Source organism: Adiantum capillus-veneris, chromosome 28 (assembly GCF_014529385.1).
Source record: "Adiantum capillus-veneris isolate H3 chromosome 28, ASM1452938v2, whole genome shotgun sequence".
Taxonomy (NCBI): Eukaryota; Viridiplantae; Streptophyta; class Polypodiopsida; order Polypodiales; family Pteridaceae; genus Adiantum; species Adiantum capillus-veneris.
The window spans coordinates 71,705,046-71,726,685 of NC_140958.1; the positions used below are offsets into that span (position 1 = coordinate 71,705,046).

General features: G+C 44.4%; 2 protein-coding genes across 5 annotated transcripts in view; one reads left to right on the forward strand and one right to left on the reverse strand.

The window, feature by feature from the left end:
- LOC147420661 (uncharacterized) overlaps positions 1-21,640 on the forward strand; it is a 59,352-nt gene that overhangs the window by 2,740 nt on the left and 34,972 nt on the right. For 2 of the 4 annotated variants that reach the window (XM_086504958.1, XM_086504956.1), the window contains exon 2: positions 18,638-18,753. The exons of the other annotated variants lie outside the window; for them this stretch is intronic. The gene's annotated coding sequence lies outside the window, so the exon portion shown is untranslated. The remainder of the gene's footprint in view (positions 1-18,637; positions 18,754-21,640) is intronic. 4 annotated transcript variants of the gene reach the window in all.
- Positions 7,475-8,704, reverse strand: LOC147420662 (uncharacterized). The gene has a single exon (XM_086504570.1). The coding sequence runs from the start codon at positions 8,702-8,704 to the stop codon at positions 7,475-7,477; it is 1,230 nt and encodes a 409-aa protein (XP_086360696.1).

Below are 21,640 nucleotides of genomic sequence, written 5' to 3' on the forward strand. Positions count from 1 at the left end.
TGGCCTCCCCTCCTCCTCCTTGTTCCCGTCCCATTCTGGACACTCCCGTTCTCGTTCCCATTTCGGGTAACGTTGGATCCAATAGGGCAGGGAGCACTCGCATGTTGCGGAGTCAGTTGGGGCTCCAAGACAAATTCCTTCTGTCCATAAACAGGTGGTTAGGACGCCTATTCCACAGGTTGAACTGACACCTTTCGGAGTCCAAATGTTGCATTAAATGGACAGGGAAACAGCTTGCAAGCTATGCAACAGGTTCTTTCACCACCCACAGTACATCCTGGGTATTTTGGGGCGGATCTTTGTTTCAGAGCATGACTGGTTATGTGCCTGGAAACCAGCAATATATGCAAGGAACAGTCTTTGGGGTATGCAAGGCATGATGCCAAATCCCATGTATGGTAACATTGGCATGCAACAAGGGTTTCAGTGCAATCATGGCCAGTTTGGGGTGCCACAGGGCAATTTTGGTATGGATGGTTTTTCCGACCAGCAGTCAGATATGGCACCGGTGACTCAGAATGTCAATGGCCAAGAGGCGCCGATGATCCCTATTACAGTGGCCATGTTGCAGACAATTCCCTATGATAATTTGGAAGCACAAGAAAAGCCAAAAGCATACAAAGAAGGTGTTGCAATTGTTAAGTTTGATACTTTCATCGGCTTTGAGGATAAAAGAGGCTCTCAATTTCTTCCAGCAGTTTGATAGTGCTTATGCAGGGGGGGATTTTACAGAAGCCTCCAAGGTCAGGAAAGCTGCCACTTTCTTGAAAGGCAATGCGCTTACATGGTGGACGACGCTGTTTATGCAAGGACAAGCACCTGCCACAAGGGTATACTTCAAGCAAATGCTTGCATCTGCACCACTGTCAAATGAATCTGAAGGCGATGTCATGACGGATTGGCACCAACTCACTGCGGCTACTTGCAAGAGCCTAGAGGAGTACGATCGGACGTTCTGTAAAGCGTTGCTCTCAGGAACCTCCTATAGGTTTGTGCCATTGACAGAGCAGATTGAGAAGTATTGTTGTGAGCTGCCTAAAGGGCTTTGAAAGTTGAAACTATTCTACAAAGAACTAAGTGGCCACCCTTACTCAACTTATGGCAGTTGCCAAAACTGGTCATGCCTTGTTGAACAATGGGTTTCAGGGCAACGTGAAAGGGAGTCAGCAAAATAAAATTTCAGCAAAGAGCCCCTTTGTGAAAGTAACTGTTGAAGCGTCCCAAGGGTCAGAAAAGACAGGGAAAGCTAAGGACTCAGCCGAGACGTCTGAAGGACAGGCCAAGAAAAAGAAAAGGAAGCCTTTTGTGTGTAAGTCGCTAGAGGAAAAAAAGGCTTTAATGGCTGAGAACAAATGCTTTAGATGCAAGTAGCCTGGCCATTTTGTTGCAGATTGTCCCGAGAGGAGGAGGCTAGCTACTCAGAGGACAGGAGAGGGAAGAATCCCAAACCCATTGGTAGGTGCAGCAGAATGAATGTTTGCGCTTTGCTCAAGATGAGTGCTCCGAACTGTGCTCAAGGTTCCTTTTGTTCTTATGGAAGGTAGAGCCTTCCGTTCTTAATGAGAGAATGCTATGATCACAAACAAAGTGAATGGACACTGTGCGTGCAAGTGTATGAGACTGAGAGATAGAGAGAGAAGAGAGATACGACACCAGAGACATTGTAAAACCCTCCTCCCAAGGCCCCACTCTCATCGGCGAGAGTGGTCTACTATTGATTGCACAATCTGGTACAATGGGATGCATGAGACTGATGCAAGTCTAGGCTATGTCACGATGACGACGGTGATGACGAAGTCGACCTAAGGGCTGAAATCTGCAATCTTTCTACTGCTGTCCAAAAACGCTATGGGCTGAAATCTGCGACTAAGCCAAAAACGCTGATTTTGGGGGCCGTTTTTGGTGGGTCTTTGACGCTGAAAATCTGCAGGTTTAGGGCTGAAAACAAAGGTTCTTAAGGCTGAAAACTGATGGTCTTTCCGGGCCTGAATCTGCTACCTTTAGGGGCTGAATCTGCAACTACTTCATTGCTGAAAATCGCTGCATTGCTGTGGGTGGTATCTGCTGAAAACGCTGGATCTAGGACCAAAAACGCTAGAGATGCTGATGACAAAAACGCTGGCCTGTTGTCTTGTCAAAAACGCTAGCTCCTGTGGTCTTCTTGCGATGATAACTGATGCAAAACGCTAGGCATTGGGGGGTATGGCAATGATGTGCTGGTGCAAAAAACGCCCGGCAATGCTGATGAAGAAACGCAGGATGGGGGGGATCTGCTCCTTGGAGGGAATCCACCAAGGCTTGGTCTTGCTGAGAAGTTGCCTGCTGAGCTTGGCTCCTGTTGCCTCTTCTGCCATTTAGTGCTAGCTCTAGTTTGCATATATACAAACTTAGCAAAATTGCCCTACCTACTTTCCAACAAAAGTCTTAAAAATAATAAGTAAAAAATGTCAAAAATAGGTAAAATAGGCTAAATGCACTGGAAAATTCCCCTAAAGAATTCTGATGGATTCTGATGGGAATGCTTATGATCATGCTGTGTGCAACTAGAGGATATGCATCTACACTAAGTGTCTGCGCATGCACAGTCTACAAATAGACTCACAAAAGTGCCAGATCGATTCTAAATCTAGACTGACTGGATTGACTGAACCCTTGTCGTGCTATAGCTTGTCCATGGACACATAGGGTTGGATGTGTCACGTGACATCCCCTCATTTTCAAAGTGAGGTACTGGTACCGAATTGTATGGCGTCGAGGGAGATCGCCAATAGCATCCGGAATCCTAAAAGGGACTCTTCGTCGGCCCACTCTGATGTGTGGGTCGTGTGGTACTTGAATGTCATAAAGGTCTGCAACGCTTGCTTCTTTGGGCCGCGCCGAAAGCGACACAAAGTCTTCTTTGGCTCCTTCAATGGCCAAAGTCTTCTTTGGCTCCTTCTTTGGGCCACGCCAAAAGCGACACAAAGTCTTCTTTGGCTCCTTCAATGCTTGAACTTCGTCGAGAGTCATGCTTCTTTCTTCTTCAAGAATCTCCATGGCTGAAAATTCCTGAAACCAATTCCAACACAAAACCATGAACATACCTATTCCATGTGAAGTGTGTAGAAAAAATATTGTCTTCCTCAAAGACTGTGCATGCAATGTAGATGAACAAAGAGACGGAGTGCTAACTTGTTCACCACACACACGCAAACAATGAGATCGAATCTTTCTCTTAGAATCTAGAGCAATCAACTGTGGCAAAACACAATGGAAATGCCCATGCTTGGTGCTCATATTTTCATGTGCTCTTTCTACAACTGTGTCATACCAAGGAAGAGACATGGAATGTGACTTCCTTGAATGCATACTTTTCAGCTTTTCATGAACAATCCGCATATATTTGTGCTCATTCATGAGGGAAACGTGCTCAACGTACAATATGTCATTCCTAGGAAAAGGGATCACATAAAGACACTGACGAAAATACAGGAAACGATCACGAATGAAACACTCGAACAATGCGTGCGTATCAATCATGCGAACACATAATACTTCCTGTGAGGGTTCTTTGGACCTAGGCTCAGGAGCCAAGATTAGTTCTTCCTGAATGATCGAATCGTCCTGTGGTGGTTCTTTGGACCTCGACTCGAAAGCCAAGATCAGTTCTTCGTGATTGATCGAATCTACAACGAGGTTAGCTTCGCTAGAAAAAGCATCAACTAACTCATCATCCTTGTGAACAATCACATCATCTTCATGCAACTCATCATGCTTGTGAGAAATCACATCTTGATCATGGAAATCATCATGCTTATCATTATCATTCAAATCATCATGCTTATCATTGTCATTCAAATCATCATGCTTCTCACAATCATGCAAATCCTGTGTGTCATGCTTTGGAGAAGAAGAGACTGAGAGAGTCACCTTTTCCCGAATCTCTTGCATCTGTGCCTGAGCTTGAGAAACGAGTCGCAAGAACTCTTTCATGTGTTGGTCGCTCTTTCCTTTGACAGCGGCTGCCATTCTTTCTTGGTGTCTGCGCTCCATTTCTGATTTTCTTTCTGCTCTTCTTTCTGCGTGTCTGTGTTCCATTTCTGCCATTCTTTCTGCATGTCTTGCTTCGCGTTCTAACTTTCTTTCCATAAATATCTGGTCTAAAGCCTCCATAGGAGTTAGTGCTATCCTTGATGTAGATGGGGAAGGGTCAGAAAACCTCTTGGTGGTGGGGAAAATTCTTCTTCGCCTCTCTCATGCTCATCACCTCCAAGCGAAGTATCCATTCCGCTTCGAGTGATGACCATGCTGAAGTCGTGGGTTCTTGTGGGTTCTTAAGTTCACGAGGAACTTGGGTTCTTGCGGGTCTTGAGTTCTTGAGGGTTCTTGAGTTCTTGAGGTTTTCTTTCGCTTGCAAACCGTGTTTGAGAAGAATCTTCTCTTCACCTGAGTTCTACTCTTTTCCGCGGGCGCACCCCTTGGCGGCCTTTCGCTCACACCAAGGTTGCTTTTTCCCACCTCACGTCGATTGGCCGGCCGCTAAGTGCACGGTCCGCTCTCAATGAGTGAAAAGAGACACAAGGGGAGGCTGGACAAGCCCTTCTTTCTTGGGATTCCCGTCACTCTTCAAAAACACGATTAGGAATGGACACGCCCAAGCGAGCTTGGGTTCGTGCGACCTCAACAAGCAAAAAAAAATTATGTGGTTCTTGTGGTTCTTTCCTTGAGTGATACAGAACACTGCCAAAGCTCTGATACCAATGTTAGGTGCAGCAGAATGAATGTTTGCGCTTTGCTCAAGATGAGTGCTCCGAACTGTGCTCAAGGTTCCTTTTGTTCTTATGGAAGGTAGAGCCTTAGGTTCTTAACGAGAGAATGCTTTGATCACAAACAAAGTGAATGGACACTGTGCGTGCAAGTGTATGAGATTGAGAGATAGAGAGAGAAGAGAGATACGACACTAGAGACGTTGTAAAACCCTCCTCCCAAGGCCCCACTCTCATCGGCGAGAGTGGTCTACTATTGATTGCACAATCTGGTACAATGGGGATGCATGAGACTGATGCAAGTCTAGGCTATGTCGACGATGACGACGGTGATGACGAAGTCGATCTAAGGGCTGAAATCTGCAATCTTTCTACTGCTGTTCAAAAACGCATGGGCTGAAATCTGCGACTAAGCCGAAAACGCTGATTTTGGGGGCCGTTTTCGGTGGGTCTTTGACGCTGAAAATCTGCAGGTTTAGGGCTGAAAACAAAGGTTCTTAAGGCTGAAAACTGATGGTCTTTCCTGGCCTGAATCTGCTACCTTTAGGGGCTGAATCTGCAACTACTTCATTGCTGAAAATCGCTGCATTGCTGTGGGTGGTATCTACTGAAAATGCTGGATCTAGGACCAAAAACGCTAGAGATGCTGATGACAAAAACGCTGGCCTGTTGTCTTGTCAAAAACGCTAGCTCCTGTGGTCTTCTGGCAATGACAACTGATGCAAAACGCTAGGCACTGGGGGGTATGGCGATGATGTGCTGGTGCAAAAACGCCAGGCAATGCTGATGAAGAAACGCTAGAATAGGGGGGATCTGCTGCTTGGAGGGAATCCACCAAGGCTTCGTCTTGCTGAGAAGTTGCCTGCTGAGCTTGGCTCCTGTTGCCTCTTCTGCCATTTAGTGCTAGCTCTAGTTTGCTTATATACAAACTTAGCAAAATTGCCCCACCTACTTTCCAACAAAAGTCACTTAGAAATATTAAGTGAAAAATGTCAAAAATAGGTAAAATAGGCTAAAGGCACTGGAAAATTCCCCTGAAGAATTCTGATGGGAATGCTTATGATCATGCTGTGTGCAACTAGAGGATATGCATCTACACTAAGTATCTGTGCATACACGGTCTACGAATAGACTCACAAAAGTGCCAGATCACTACTAAATCTAGACTGATTGGACTGACTGAACCCTTGTCCTGCTGTAGCTTGTCGACGGACACACATGGTTGGATGTGTCACGTGACACCCATGGCCGGGTTAGTGCCAAATATGGTGGGTCATAGGCCGAACTCAGATGCCAGTGAGTTGCGTGGAGTAGAGTCAGAGACCAGGCAACACTTATCTTCTTTGATCCAGGTGCTAAAGCAAACCATAGTTTTTTCATACGTCAACCGTGCGTCTCACTCGGACGGGTATGGAAGCCCGATATAAGCCCGATTTAAACCCCCCGAAGATTCCATACGTGGAATACCACACGACACTAAAAAATTAGTGTGTGTATATATATAAATATATATATATCACAACAAATAGCAATTAAATTTAAAACACTAGACTCTAGAGAGCAGCCCAAAGCCACATAATGCATTAAAACATTATAGAAAATGTAGAATCTAGCTAAATCAAGGAGTCGGGAGTTGAGAAACAGATCAAGATCTCTGATCAATAGATACATCATACTAGAGGCTAGAGCAAAGCAGGAGATGACAAAATAGGGAGCCTCCAAAACCAACAAGACTGTATACTGAGTACTCCAAATGACAAAACATAAATAGAGCCTAGAGGGTGGAGTCCAACAGCTCGATGCTAAATAGTGAATCCAAAACATAAGTAGAGCTAAGAAGAGTCAGGAACGAGGCTAGAGCAAAATGCAATGAGCTCTAACTCTCATCGCAGGCCACCTCTTCATCGTCATCCTCATCATCACCCTCCTCATCCTCATCCTCATCCTCATCCTCATCCTCATCCCAAGCCTCATCCTCAGCAACGGAGCATGAAGTCCCAATATCACTCGGCATGCTAATCGGAAGAGACTCCATAACATCATCAGTGCTCTGTGCAATCGCCTCCTGAATCTCCTGCAATTCAAGCAAGCGCTCCTCATCCTTCTCTTTGTTAAGCATCTCTAATGTCACCTCCATTCTCTCATAGCCGCGCTCTTTGATCTTGCATAAGAGCCTCAAGTTGGTGTGTATGTAGACAAGCTTCTTGGTATTTGCAGGAAGTAGCCTATTTCTTCTCTTGGTGTGAATGAGAGAGAAGGTGCTCCAATTTCTCTCACATGGAGAGGCACATGTCCCTTGAGAAAGCACCTTAAGTGCAAGAGTCTGCAATGTGGGCGTGCAAGCTCCAAAAGTCTCCCACCATTTTACACCCTCTTGCATTCTCTTTGGATCTTGTGCAATAGGATGAGCAAATGACTTTCTTTCAATGAGGAAAGTGTCCAACTCATCAATGAGGGTACCTTGCATGGTCAAATCATCTTTGGTATTCTTGTCCAAATGTCATCCACCCGTCATGAACCACATGATCATTGAATTGCCCTCTTCCTCGCCATACAGGATGAAACAAGTATCCCACAGCATGCAATGGTGTGTGCATCATATTCCATCTATCAACGGATAGGTCCTTGATCTCTTGCATCCTTGCCGCATCAATACCTTGCATGTTTTGAATTTTCTCACCATGCGATCCGTAAGCTCATACACAAGCCCCATGGTGGCTCCTTCCCTATCAGCCAAATGAAGTGATGGAAGCACAACTCTTCAAAATCAACTTGGCCTCTTGCCAAAAGGATACATTAAACACAATGTCCGAGACCACTGTGGCCTTTGTAGTCCTGGATGCCTTCATTTTCACAAAATTTGTATCAATCATAAGCCTACGCACACCTTGCATACATCTCTCATCCACAAGGCTTACCAACATGATGAAGTAGTAGGCAAATTGAGTGGCCGATGGCTTCAACAATTCCTTCTTGCTAAGCATTCGAAACAATGCCAAGACAGTGGACTTCCTTGTGACAAATGTGACAACCTTTGTTGCATCTTCAAGAATTTTTGCAATCCAAGGGAGCTTCCCAATATCCTCAAACAAGAGGTCCAAGCAATGGCATGCACACCTCGTGAAAAAAATGTGTTTCCATTTCTCTTCCACCATTTGCCCAGCCCCAACACAATTAGTTGCATTGTCCATGCATACCTGCACAACATTGGAGGGTCCTACCCCAATAATCACATCCTTAAGCTGCTTGAAAATAAATTCTGATGTCTTTATCTCCCCAGATGTGTCCACCGATTTCAGAAACACAGAACCATGTATAGAGCATGCAAGAAAGTTAATGATAGACCTGCGTCTAGTGTCAGACCATCCATCACATACAATTGTGCATCCATGTTTCTTCCATTTCTCGCGCACACCCATGATCTCATGACCAATGCATTTGACCTCATCATTTAACTCTGTGGTGCACAAAGCATTGTATGTGGGAGGCACATAAGATGGACCAACTTGTCCAATTGCCTTGACCATTTCCAAAAAGAAAGAAATCCGCACTTTCCATTCAGGAATGTCCTCTGCATAAAAAAACATGCGCAAGGCTTGATCTGCTTGCTTGCGTGCTTGCAAGCTAAATGCACTTGTCAAAGGCCCTTGTGCAACCTTCCTCTTCTTGCTTGAGGACCCCACATTTGATTTGGAAGCCGAAGTCCCAGTGGCACTTACATGTGCACTCCCTGATGCATGTGTACTCATTGAGCCTGAGGCACCTCCTTGAGATAGAGAGGCATTACCTCCCAAATCATCCACCAAGGCATCTACATATGCATTTGGGTCCTTCCCATCATTCTTCACGTCTACATGCAATCTTGTGACCACCTCTTTGATGTCCTCTGGCACACTCTCACATGGGTCTACACCATGGCCAGAGATGGACAATAAATGTGCACGAATACGGAGGGACATCCGTCCCAAGTATGCCCACAATACTTGCATTTACATGTAAATTGCCCTTTCTTTTGAGGCTTCAATTGTTCTACATACTGCCATTCAGGACGCTTCACTCGGCCCATCTGCATAGTCCAAAGTTCAAACTTCAAACCTTGACAAAGTGGAGGCCTCAGGAGCAGCTCACGGGTAAAAGGAGAGCGTAGGTGAAGATGGAGAACCGCAGGAGAGAGAGTGTGGGTAGGGCTCACGGGCTCAAGCCCACAATGGCCTCAATCGGGTCACGGCTGTGCAGAAAATGCAGCGCGGCAGACTCCAGAAGACTCGCGTAGAGGCGTTTACGGGCAAATGTGACCTTTGGGGGAAAAAATGCCACATCGTCAAATCGACCCTGCCCACGTCCGAAATCCTCAATCTCACTCCAATCTCACGCGGACGCGCCTGGAAGTATGGTTGCCCAATCAGACGCGTCTGAAAAAAACTATAAAGCAAACTTTATCTCACCAGAGTTGGCCATCAAGTTGGGCAACAAAGTTGAAGAGATGGGGTATTCAGCTCAGGCAGGGATGTCCTGGCCATTCAGAGCGTGTTACGCGTATCATTGGAAAGTTGCGTTTCCATTTTCAATCATATGTGGACACAGTGGAATTTTATATCATGCCACTGGAAGGGTGTGATGCGCTGTTGGGAAGCCTGGTGATGTTCCGTATACATGGAGTGCTGGATGTCTTTAACAAAAAGATCACCCTTCAACATAGGGCAAAACTCACATCCTTGATGTAAAGCTTAAAGGGGAGTGTGTCCCTCTTGTATCTACTTCTGTAAATTAAGAATCATCTTTCTACGTACTTGATTTTCGCATGTGATGTTTCAGATAATTGTCAGTCAAATTTATCTACGTTAAATAAAGAAAGGTTAGCATTTTTACGAGAATTTAGTGACCATTTTTTTTGACTCATTACTGTCTTGGTTGCCGTCGGAGAGGCCTGAGGATTAGATTTGGTGCCAGGTTGTAGCCCACCAAATAGGCCTCTGTATAGGGTTAGTGCGGCTCAACAAAAAGAGATTATGGGCCAAGTAGAGGAACTGGTAGAAAAAGGGCTGATTCAACCTAGTTCTTCACCCTTTTGCTCCCAATCGCTTCTAGCGCAGAAGAAGGATGGCTCTTGGCGCATGTGTATTGCCCTTGTCTTATGTAGCACGATGATTCCGCTCTCGTGCACCTCTCCCCCCCTTTGAATACAGAAACGTGATCCCCCACTCGAGGGCTTTTCATGTGTATGTAGAGTTGTGTGGATTCATGCGTGATTGTTGAGGCAAGAGCCTCTTGCACAGGTGCTGGATTAGCTAATTGCTTATCCCTCACAGGTATTGGTGAACTCGGAGAGATTTCACGCGAGAAATCTCCTCCGATTCAAAAAGCAAGTATCCCTTTAGGTGCGGGAGCTCGAGGGCTTGCTACGGATGCGACCGGCTCGCGAAGCGGAGCGCGAAACAGTAGGTTGCACAGCCTGCTGTGTAATTTTGCAGGTTTAGGATTTTGACCCTAATTGATCCCTAATACCCTCAAGACCTTTGGGGAAGCTAGGGGATCACTGTACAAGTGGTCTAGTGCATTTTTGGGGCAGAAAGCAGAGAATTCAGTGGCTGCAGATTCTCGCTGGGTTTGAGAAAGTGCTCGAATGCGCCAGGAAAGTCACCTCTTCCACGTGGATTTTGTATGTGAAACCTCCTACTGCGGTTATGCTGTCGAAATCGAGGTCATTTTTGGCCCGGTAAAAGCGCTTAAGTTTAATAAGGCTAAAAAAATACCGAAAGGGGCGCTAGTCTTTGGGGCCTAGAGTGCGTCACTGTCTGCTTGGAAGGACTCTAGCTGCTAAGCCGTGTTTTGTTTGAAGTGTAATTCCCAGTTGCAGGCTTATTCGTGAAGTTCCTATGTCATAAAGTTTACAATGTAAAGATCGGGTGAAAGCTAAAGTCTAACGCCCTACAAGCTGGTTTCAACGATCAAGAGGGAGAGGGAGCATTTATGGAGAGGAAAAGGGGGAGGGAGAGATTGGGGGCGAGAGTGAGACTATGATAGAGGAGACTGCAAGTGCGGGTGGCACAATCGATGGGGGGGAATACAACACGGATACCTCAGGTACAAGACCTTCCTGGAGTTAAATCGCAAAAAGTCAAAGAGCCCAAACGCACATCGCTAGGATCTATTGACAAAGTGCTCGGGGAGGGGATGAAAGGGATGACCCAAACAAGGAAAGTCTACGAAAAAGGACGGACCGCCCAAGAGAAGAGCTTGTTGAAGTTGAGGATGGATGATGGAATTGGAGCTGATCTCTTTAGATAGGTGATTCCAGTGTTAGAATTTACAGCTACTGGAAGTCGTCAGTTCAGTCAGTGAAATTGGAATAGAATATGGAAATTGAATTGGAATAGTAACTGAACTGAAATACTCTATTGGGATTAGAAACAGATTGAATGACTGGAGAAGTGTTTCAGATTCAGACTTACTGGGAAAATCCACCTTTTGATTCTGAAATTGGCTAGAAAAATCCACCATCTGATTCTGAGAACGGCTGGAAAAATCCACCATCGGATTCTGAGATAGAACTACCCAGTATCCTTCCACTGAATCCGCTTTCTCTTGCCCTTGGGTCGTGTTGGTGTTTCAGAAGTCCTAGTACCAGCATTGTCCTTCCGGATAAGTCTGTAAATGGACTCCTGCTCAAGTTGATCCCACCTTTTTGTGGTCATTTCCAATTCATAAGACGTGAGAGGATGATAGGTTTTGGTGTCGGGATCATAGAGCGTGCGTTTGCCTTTTGTTAGACGAGTTCTGGCCAATTTATGACAACGCGAACCTGTATGGATCCATCCTTTTGGAAGAGGCTGATTTGTTTTAATCCTAGCTTCAAAGAGAATCTCAACCATCTCTCTGTACTGTGGTCCCAGGCTTGGTGTAGCCGTAAAATCCTTTTCAGGGATTTTAGAGGACTCCTCGATAAGTTGCAGTAGCCGGTTTGTGATCCTCCTGTTCCCTAAGCTTCTTACTGTGGAAACCATTTTAAAACCATGTCCGCAACCGCTTTTCTGATGGTGGTTCCTGCAGCTACTTAGTCAGCTTTTTGATTTTCTCAACATAACTTTTGATTGATAATTTCCTTTGCTTTATCTTATCCAATTCACAGAGGATATCCTCATCTCCTCTGTTATCTGAATATTCCAGTCGGAAAGCTTTGAGTAGTTTGTTATATGATATGAGTTGGCAAGTTGTGTAATGGTAGTACCATTTCTTTGCTGCCTCCTTTAATGTTTGAGGAAAGTATTCCCCCCAGTCATCTTCATCAATATTTTTCAACTCAGCATACTGTCCAAAGGCTTGGATATGAACATCCGGGTCATCTGTCTTCCCACCTTTGAAAACTGGAAAAGAAATTTTCAATGAAGAGGTGTAATCATGTCGATCAGCATCGTTTCTGCCTCGTCTCATGTAAGGTGCAGTGGAATGAATGTTTGAACTTTGCTTAAGATGAGTGCTCCGAACTGTGCTCAAGGTTCCTTTTGTTCGTATGGAAAAGAGAGCCTTCCGTTCTTAATGAGAGAGTGCAATGGACACAAACAAAGTGAATGGACACTGTGCGTGAAAGTGCATGAGACTGAGAGATAGAGAAAGAAGAGAAATACGACACTAGAGACGTAAAACCCTCCTCCGAAGGCCCACTCTCTATGGCGAGAGCGGCTACTTATGATTGCACAAATCTCTACAATGCTTGGACTTGCCGAAGATGAGGACGACGACGAGACGGGTTGAATTCTGAAAACTCTTAAGGGCTGAAATCTGCAAATCTTTATCTTCTGAATTCTGACTCTATATCGGTGACGATGTTGATGACGACTACGATGACGACGAGCTGAATACGCAGATGCTGAAATCTGCGTTTTCCGGGCTGAACTGCAAACTTCGTTGGATCTGACCGTGCGGCGAGGAACTGCCGCGAGAAGGTGAGGTCTGCGAGGTTCGGGACTTGTTCTGCGAGTGCTAAAGGTTGAAAACTGAAAACGCTGGTCCTATGGCTGATTCTGTCGCGATGATCTGCAAAAAAGTTGAGGTTGATCTGCAAACCAAAAATGCTAAGGCTGAAAACTGACCTTGCGGGGAAATCTGCTAACGCTAGAAAATCTGCTGTGTTGTTGTGGGAATCTGCTAACGCTAGGGCTGATCTGCTTCTAATGTCGCCGAGAATCTGCAAGTGCAAAAACGTTTGCTGATCTGGTGCAAAAACGCTAGGCCTTCTGTTGAGAGAAAACGCGAGAGTTGTCGCGGGGGTTGGTCTTGCTAAGAAGTTGCCTGTTGAGCAAGGTGTTCCTGCTGCCTCTTTTGCCAAATAGTGCTAGCCTAGGTTTGCTTATATACAAACTTACTCAATTTGCCCTACCTACCTACTCTCCAACAAAAGTCACTTAAAAATAATAAGTGAAAAATATCAAGAAGAAGAAAAATAGGCCTATGCTCTGTAAAAATGCTACTAATGGGTTCTGACTGTAATCTGATGGTCATGCTGTGTGCAACCAAAGGATACGCATCTAATCTAAGTGTCTGGACAAGCTACTTCATAACAAGGGTTTTGTCAGTCCAATCAGTCTAGATTAGCAAGTGATCTGGCACTTTTGTGAGACTGTTCGCAGAACGTGCTCCTTCGATGCTTCAACTTCGTCTAGAGTCCTGCTCCTTCCTTCTTCAAGAATCACCATGGCTAAAAATTCCTGAAACCACTTCCAACACAAAACCATGAACATACCTATTTCATGTATAAAGTGACTAGAAAAAATCTTGTCTTCCTCAAAGAGTGTGCATGCAATGTAGATGAACAAAGAGACGGATTGCCAAACCATTCACCACACACACGCAAACAATGAGATCGAATCTTTCTCTTTTGATCTAAAGCAATCAATTGTGGCAATTCACAATGGAAATGCGCATGCTTGGTGCTCATACTTTCATGTGCTCTTTCTACAACTGTGTCATGCCAAGAAAGAGACATGGAATGTGACTTCCTTGAATGCATACTTTTCAGCTTTTTATAAACAATCCGCATACATTCGTGCTCATCCATGAGTGAAACGTGCTCAAAGTACAATATGTCATGCCTAATAAAAGGGATCACATAAAGACGTTGACTAAAATATAGGAAACGATCACGAATGAAACACTCGATCAATGCGTGCGTATCAATCATGCGAACACATAATACTTCCTGTGAGGGTTCTTTGGACCTAGGCTCGAGAACCAATATCGGTTCTTCCTGAATGATCGAATCGTCCCGTGGGGGTTCTTTGAACCTCGACTCGAAAGCCAAGATCGGTTCTTCGTGATTGATCGAATCTACAACGAGGTTAGCTTCGCTAGAAAAAGCATCCACTAACACAGCATCCTTGTGAACAATCACATCATCTTCATGCAACTCATCATGCTTGTGAGAAATCACATCTTGATCATGCAAATCATCATGCTCATCATTATCATCCAAATCATCATGCAAATCATTGTCAATCAAATCATCATCATGCTTCTCGTACTCATGCAAATCCTGTGTGTCATGCTTTGGAGAAGAAGAGAGTGAGAGAGTCTCCTTCTCATGAATCCTTTCAATCTTGTCTTGCATATTAGCAATGAGAGAGGGAGAATGAACAATGTCCTCTCCACGAATGACAATGGGAGAATCACTTTTGGCATAGGGAGTGAAAATGTTAGCCTTCAAATCAATGAGAGGGTTAAGATCACGAAACCATCGAATGCCCAAAATCATATCACATCCTGAGAGAGGAGAGACAACAAATCTTCTAGTGAAGGCATTTAGTTGTTGAATTGTAAACAACACACCAAGACACTCCTGCGTGATGAGAGAGTCCATACCGGGAACAAAGACAGAGACCTCAAGAGGAGATTTCTGACTAACTTCTAGGCGGGCTCTCTCAACAAGAGAGGGACTGATCACATCATGCATACTACCTGGGTCAAACAATATGACAAAACACTGTCCCGACACCTGACCATAACATTTAATGAGAGAATTATTAATGGGAGGGTCAAGAGAAACTTGGGGCACACTCGTGTTATCATTAATTGCACTGTGGATTCTTTAGATTCATTCGATTCAAGCTTAGGACATGTTCTTTTTATGTGACCCTTAATGTGACAATGAAAACAACGACCTTCCTTAGAATAAGTGCTTTGCTCTTTCGACGTGACGTATCCTCCTACAATTCCTTGTGCTACCTTTTCATCTGGAGTAAGCTTAGGTTTAGCAATTGTGTTAGCTTTACCCTTAGATTCATTGGAAGAATTATTTTCTGAGAGACTGTTGGAAGATTGGTTAGAAGAGTTACCATTCTTACCGTTCTGAGGGTTCAGAGAAGTCTGCGAGGGACTTGTGGAAGTCTTGTTCTCCTTAGGCTTTCCCTTGTTGTGCTTCAATGCTGCGCGAGAGCAATCCTACCGCCTTGTTGAGATCGATTGGATCGAGCACCTCGACATCGTACTTGATATACTCGTCCAATCCATAAAGGAATGCATCTTTGCGTTCATAATCCGACTTGCGTAATTGGGTACCTAGCTGCAAAACACGATTAGAAAGACATAACCGGCATACCATTTTGCTTGAGAGCGCGCCAATCGTCCTTCAATCGTGCGAGGTACTGAGGTGGCATAAACCGCGCCTTGAGCTTGTCTTGGAAATCAGCCCAATTGAAGGAAAGGGGCGTGAGTTTGTCGGCTTCCTCTAGGTGCGCGGCTAACTGTGCCTCTTGCTAAGCGTGGTACCAATTGATGGCATCACCGGCAAGGTACATAGCTGCCATCAAAGCCTTGCTATTCACTGTCTTCTTAGTTTTCGCAAAATAAGCATTAAATTGATGTAACCAAGAATGAATAACCGTAGCATCCATCTTACCATCATACTTACTGAAAGTCAACTTCTTTGTGACTGGATAGTTGGAATCCGCATCGTGGCTTGCGCCACTCGAGGAACTCCCACGATCTTTGACTGGTTCAGACTTCGAGGCAAGTACTTGTCGAACCAATTCTTGAGTGCGTAGTTCTCTTTGAGCCTCACGCTCGACCTCCAAGGCTACTCTTTGAGCTTCACGCTCGGCCTTTCGTTCTGCTTTTCTTTCTTTTCGTTCATCGCGCTCGCGTTCTAAAGCAATGTGATTTTCTTCTTGTTGTGCCAATGCAATTTGATTCGCTTCTTGTTGTTGGGCCATCATGTTCATGCAAGTCTCTTCTTGTTTGGCCATCATGTCCATCATCTGCTTGACCATTGCCTCCATAGGGTTTGGTACACTTTGTGGTGTAGATGGCGAAGGGGGAGGGTCGGAAAAATCTCTTGGTGGGGAAAAAATTCTTCGTCGCCTCTCTCATGCTCATCACCTGTATGCGAAGTATCCATTCTGCTTCGGGTGGCGACCATGCACTATGATCTTTGGTTCTTAAGTTCACGAGGAACTTGGATTCTTGAAAGTCTTGGGTTCTTGGGTTCTTGAGGGTCTTGGGTTCTTGGGTTCTTGAGGGTCTTGAGGTTCTTGAGATTTTCTTTCACTTGCAAACTGCGTTTGAGAAGGATCTTCTCTTCACCCGAGTTTTACTCCTTTCTGCGGACGCACCCCTTAGCGGCCTTGCGCTCACACCAAGCTTGCTTTTTCCCACCTCACGTCGATTGGCCGGCCGCTAAGTGCACGGTCCGCTCTCCATGAGTGAAAAGAGACACAAGGGGAGGTTGGACAAGCCCTTCTTTCTTGGGATTTCTGTCACTCTTCAAAAAATCGACACGCCCAAGCGAACTTGGGTTCGTGCGACCGCAACAAGCAAAAAAATTCTTGTGATTCTTGTGGTTCTTTCCTTGAGTGATACAGAACACTGCCAAAGCTCTGATACCAATGTTAGGTGCAGCGGAATGAATGTTTGCGCTTTGCTCAAGATGAGTGCTTCGAACTGTGCTCAAGGTTCCTTTTGTTCTTATGGAAGGGAGAGCCTTCCGTTCTTAACGAGAGAGTGCAATGGACACAAACAAAGTGAATGGACACTGTGCGTGAAAGTGCATGAGACTGAGAGATAGAGAAAGAAGAGAAATACGACACTATAGACGTTGTAAAACCCTCCTCCGAAGGCCCACTCTCTATGGCGAGAGCGGTCTACTTATGATTGCACAAATCTCTACAATGCTTGGACTTGCCGACGATGTCGACGACGATGAGGACGATGACGAGATGGGTTGAATTCTGAAAACTCTAAGGGCTGAAATCTGCAAATCTTTATCTGCTGAATTCTTACTCTATGTCGATGACGACACTACGACGACGACGCGCTGAAAACGCAGATGCTGAAATCTGCGTTTTCTGGGCTGAAACTGCAAACTTCGTTGGATCTGACCGTGCGGCGAGGAACTGCTGCGGGAAGGTGAGGTCTGCGAGGTTCGGGACTTGTTCTGCGAGTGCTAAAGGCTGAAAACTGAAAACGCTGGTCCTATGGTTGATTCTGTCGCGATGATCTGCAAAAACGTTGAGGTTGATCTGCAAACCAAAAACGCTAGGGCTGAAAACTGACCTTGCGGGGAAATATGCTAACGCTAGGAAATCTGCTGTGTTGTTGTGGGAATCTGCTAATGCTAGGGCTGATCTGCTATCTACTGCCGTTGAGAATCTGCAAGTGCAAAAACGTTGTCTGATCTGGTGCAAAAATGCTAGGCCTTTTGTTGAGAGAAAACGCCAAAGTTGTCGCGGGGGTTGGTCTTGCTGAGAAGTTGCCTGTTGAGCAAGGTGCTCTTGCTGCCTCTTCTACCAAATAGTGCTAGCTTAGGTTTGCTTATATACAAACTTACTCAATTTGCCCTACCTACTTTCCAACAAAAGTCACTTAAAAATAATAAGTGAAAAATGTCAAAAATAGGGAAAATAGGCCTATGCTCTGTAAAAATGCTACTGATGGGTTCTGACTGTAATTTGATGGTCATGCTGTGTGCAACCAGAGGATATGCATCTAATCTAAGTGTTTGGACAAGCTACTTCATAACAAGGGTTCTGTCAGTCCGGTCAGTCTAGATTAGCAAGTGATCTGGCACTTTTGTGAGTCTGTTCGCAGAACGTGCTTCTTCGATGCTTCAACTTCGTCCAGAGTCCTGCTTCTTCCTTCTTCAAGAATCACCATGGCTGAAAATTCCTGAAACCACTTCCAACACAAAACCATGAACATACCTATTTCATGTAAAGTGACTAGAAAAAATCTTGTCTTCCTCAAAGAGTGTGCATGCAATGTAGATGAACAAAGAGACGGATTGCCAAACGGTTCACCACACACACGCAAACAATGAGATCGAATCTTTCTCTTTTGATCTAAAGCAATCAATTGTGGCAATTCACAATGGAAATGCCATAACTTCAGCTGAAAATTCAAACTGGGAGAAGCGTTCTGGTCAACGAGCAAACAACTCTAGCCACCGTGATCGCCAAAATGGAATTGGAGCTGATCTCTTTAGATAGTTGATTGCAAAGAATTTACAGCTACTGGAAGTCGTCAGTTCAGACAATGAAATTGGAATGGAATATGGAAACTGAAGTGAAATAGTTAACTGAACTGAAATACTCTACTGGGATTAGAAACAGATTGAATGACTGGAAAAGTGTTTCAGGTTCAGATTCAGAGTTTATGAAGAACAAGTACAAGGTATAACAGATTGAAGCCCAATTGACTACTGTAGTAATGATTATAGAGTAGAATTACAAGTGAAGAGATTGTAACTCAAGAACAGCTTCGGAGACTAAAACCAAGAGACTAGGAGTAAGAAGTCAAAATACAAGCAGCCCAATTACAATGTAATGGGTCCTATTTACAGCCTCTCGAAGTTACTGTGGTAATCGCCGTGGTAATTACTGACTGATCCACTGTTCGGCTTCCAGGAGACGGTTGCTGCCTGTTGAGACTGTTTTCGCCGTCTACATAATAGGAGGCTTGACGAATGAAGATGTACATAAAATTTCAACTGGACGTCGTGAAGATTGTCACCAAATACAAGGTACGTTGCTACTCGACTTTAAATTTTGTCGAGGGACGAAGAGAGGGAAGGAGGAAGTAAATGGAAATAAACTTTTGCTTTGTGTTATTCTTTAATGTGTCTTTTTTCTTTTGAAAATATAGATGGATGATGTTGATGCAACAAAATTTCTTCTTATGTTATTGCTAAATTTGCATCACATTTCCTCTAGCAAGGAAGACCCATTGTAGGATCATAAGAGGCATAGAATGCACTCTATGTATTTCTCTTTGTTTAGCTGTGTAGTTTGGTTGTTTTTCTCTTTGTTTTGCTGTGTAGTTTGTTGCATTGCATCCATGTCTGGTTTGATAGAGGAGGGTTTGATGGGATTGTGCCATGGATGTGGTGGTGCTTCTCTAGGCAGGTGACATTTTGGAGCCCATCCAAGTTGATCAAGCTCGTGGCTGCGTGCCATGGAGGCTTACACATGGCCATTCCGTGAGAACATTATGCCAGTCTTCAAGGAGTCTACAATATATGCTCAAATGAAGAGGAATGAGGTTTTAAATATGCCTCTTGTGGAAGTGAATGGTTCGAGAGTGCGGCCGCATATTGTGGTTAATTCGGTGTATAAGACGACGAGTTAGCTTATAAATCCAAAGGGAAGCAAGACCTGCTACAAAGAATTTTTTTGATAGACACATTGTGAAGGGTAGGTTGAAGGTTGAGAGTTCCTTTGGTATATTGAAAAATCGATGGCGCATTCTCCGTGACCTTAATCTAAATCTTCCCTTTGCTCCCTTAGTTGTTATTGCTTGCTAGGTGCTACACAATTTTGTGCAACTAACGGGAGAACCAGAGCCATTGGAGCAAATTGATCCACACACCAATGTGGAGGAGACCATGCGGTGATACGCAATGACACGTCAGTGTGTGGCATGTCTAAGAATGAGCACGTGATTCAATAGGCGAACGTCGTAAAATTGAGTGTTTATTCTGACAGTGTGTATTGATTTTGAGACTCAAACTGAGTTTTGATGTGTTTGTCATGAAGAATAGTTGGGTCGAATGATTTTTTTTTCATTGTTGCATGTTTTTACGTGTGTGTACATAGTGTAGCATTTGCTTGTTTCATATATTTACTCTTGTGTGTTTTATTAGGTTGTGTGTTTTTTTCCTCGCGTATCCTCAGTATTGACTTGTGTTTACATTTCATGAAAAAAAGAAGCATTCTATCCTTGAAAGGCCTGGGCAACCTTTGGGGAGAACATGTCCATGGCCTGTGTAGGGCTAGGTTTGAATTCCAAGTGACTTTGACATGGTGGATCTTTCTCCGTAGCATGCATCTACGTAACTACCAAAAAAAGAAGCTTATTTAGATAAATTTTAGGTAAGATTAATGCTTGTTAACTCCAAGCGGCCACTCTTCATGAGTTCAAAACATCGACTACCTCCTGGTGGCCTTATAGCAGGGCATTAAATGGGCGTGAACCGGCAGTCATATGCTCAAAACCATCGGCGAGCCAGAGAATATTCTTGGGATTTTAGAGTGACCGCAGAGCGGCCACCCAACCCTTAGCCTTAGCACATGAGGCCGTGCGGCCGCCGTATGGTCACTCGAGAATATTCTCCGGTCAGTCGGTGGTTTTGAGCACTTCGCTACAGGTCGATGCCTATTTGTTGGGTTGCTATCAAGCCGTCGGGAGGTGGTTGTTTTCTTGAATACATAGAGAGTGGCCGCTCAGAGTTAACAAGCCTAATCCTCGCTAAAAACTATCTAAATAAGCTTTTTTAAAAAAAAAGTTACGTAGATGCATGCTACGGGGGGGGGATCCACTCCGTCAAAGTTACCTGGGATTCGAACCCGGCCCCTCCACAGGCTATGTGCACATTCTACCCAAAGTTACCCATGCCTTTCAAGGATAAAATATATATATTTTTAATGGAATGTAACACAAGTCAATCAAGCAACACACACAAAGAAAGAAATACACAAGCTGATAAAACACACAAGAGGAAACATATGAAACAAGCAAATATCACAATATGCACATATGTAAAAACATGTAACAATGCAAAAAACGTGCAGTCGAAACGAGCTATTCCTGCATGGCAAACACATCAAAAGTCAACTTGAGTGTGCGACATTTGCCTATTGAAATCCATAAATAGTGCCGTTCGCATTCTTAGACTTGCCGCACGCTGACGTATCATTGTGCGCCACCTCATGGTCTCCTCCGCATTGGGGCATGGGTCAATTTGCTTCGAAAACTCCGGTTCTCGCTTCAGATGCACAAAATTGTGTAGCACGCAGTCAAGGGGTTGTACGAAATGTCAAGCCCATGGAAAATAAAGACAAAAGTGATGCAAAGGGAAAAATTAATGCCCAAAATTTTTCCCAAGGCCATTCCAACAACACCAACAACAATCGGTCCAAGAGTAAGGAGTTTACAAAGGTAAAAATAAACTCACCTGAAGAGCTTGAAACTTTTCGCAAGGATCACAAATGTTTTAAGTGTGGGGAGCAAGGACATGGTTATTGTTCTTGCCCCAAAAGAAATGCTCGCAATAAGACTCCTAGAGCTTCCACTATCAAAGCTCCAAAAGAGGATGCTCATTGTAAAGGATCACCTCTCTCTTATGCTTGGGGAAAGGTAAGGGATCATGATGCCTTCATCTTGTTTGACCTTGGTTCTACTCACAACTTCATATCAATGGAGTTGGCCACCAAGTTGGGCATTCAAACTTTTGAGATGGGAGATGTTGTAACTGCCGAAGCCACTTTCAAGGGACAGCAAGCCTCCATTACTCCCTTGATTTCAATAACAACTAAGGGACCAAAAGGAAGATTTACATTAAGGTCGTCATGGAGAATGCGCCATCGATTTTCTAAAATACCAAAGGCATTCTCAGCCTTGACTCTACCCTT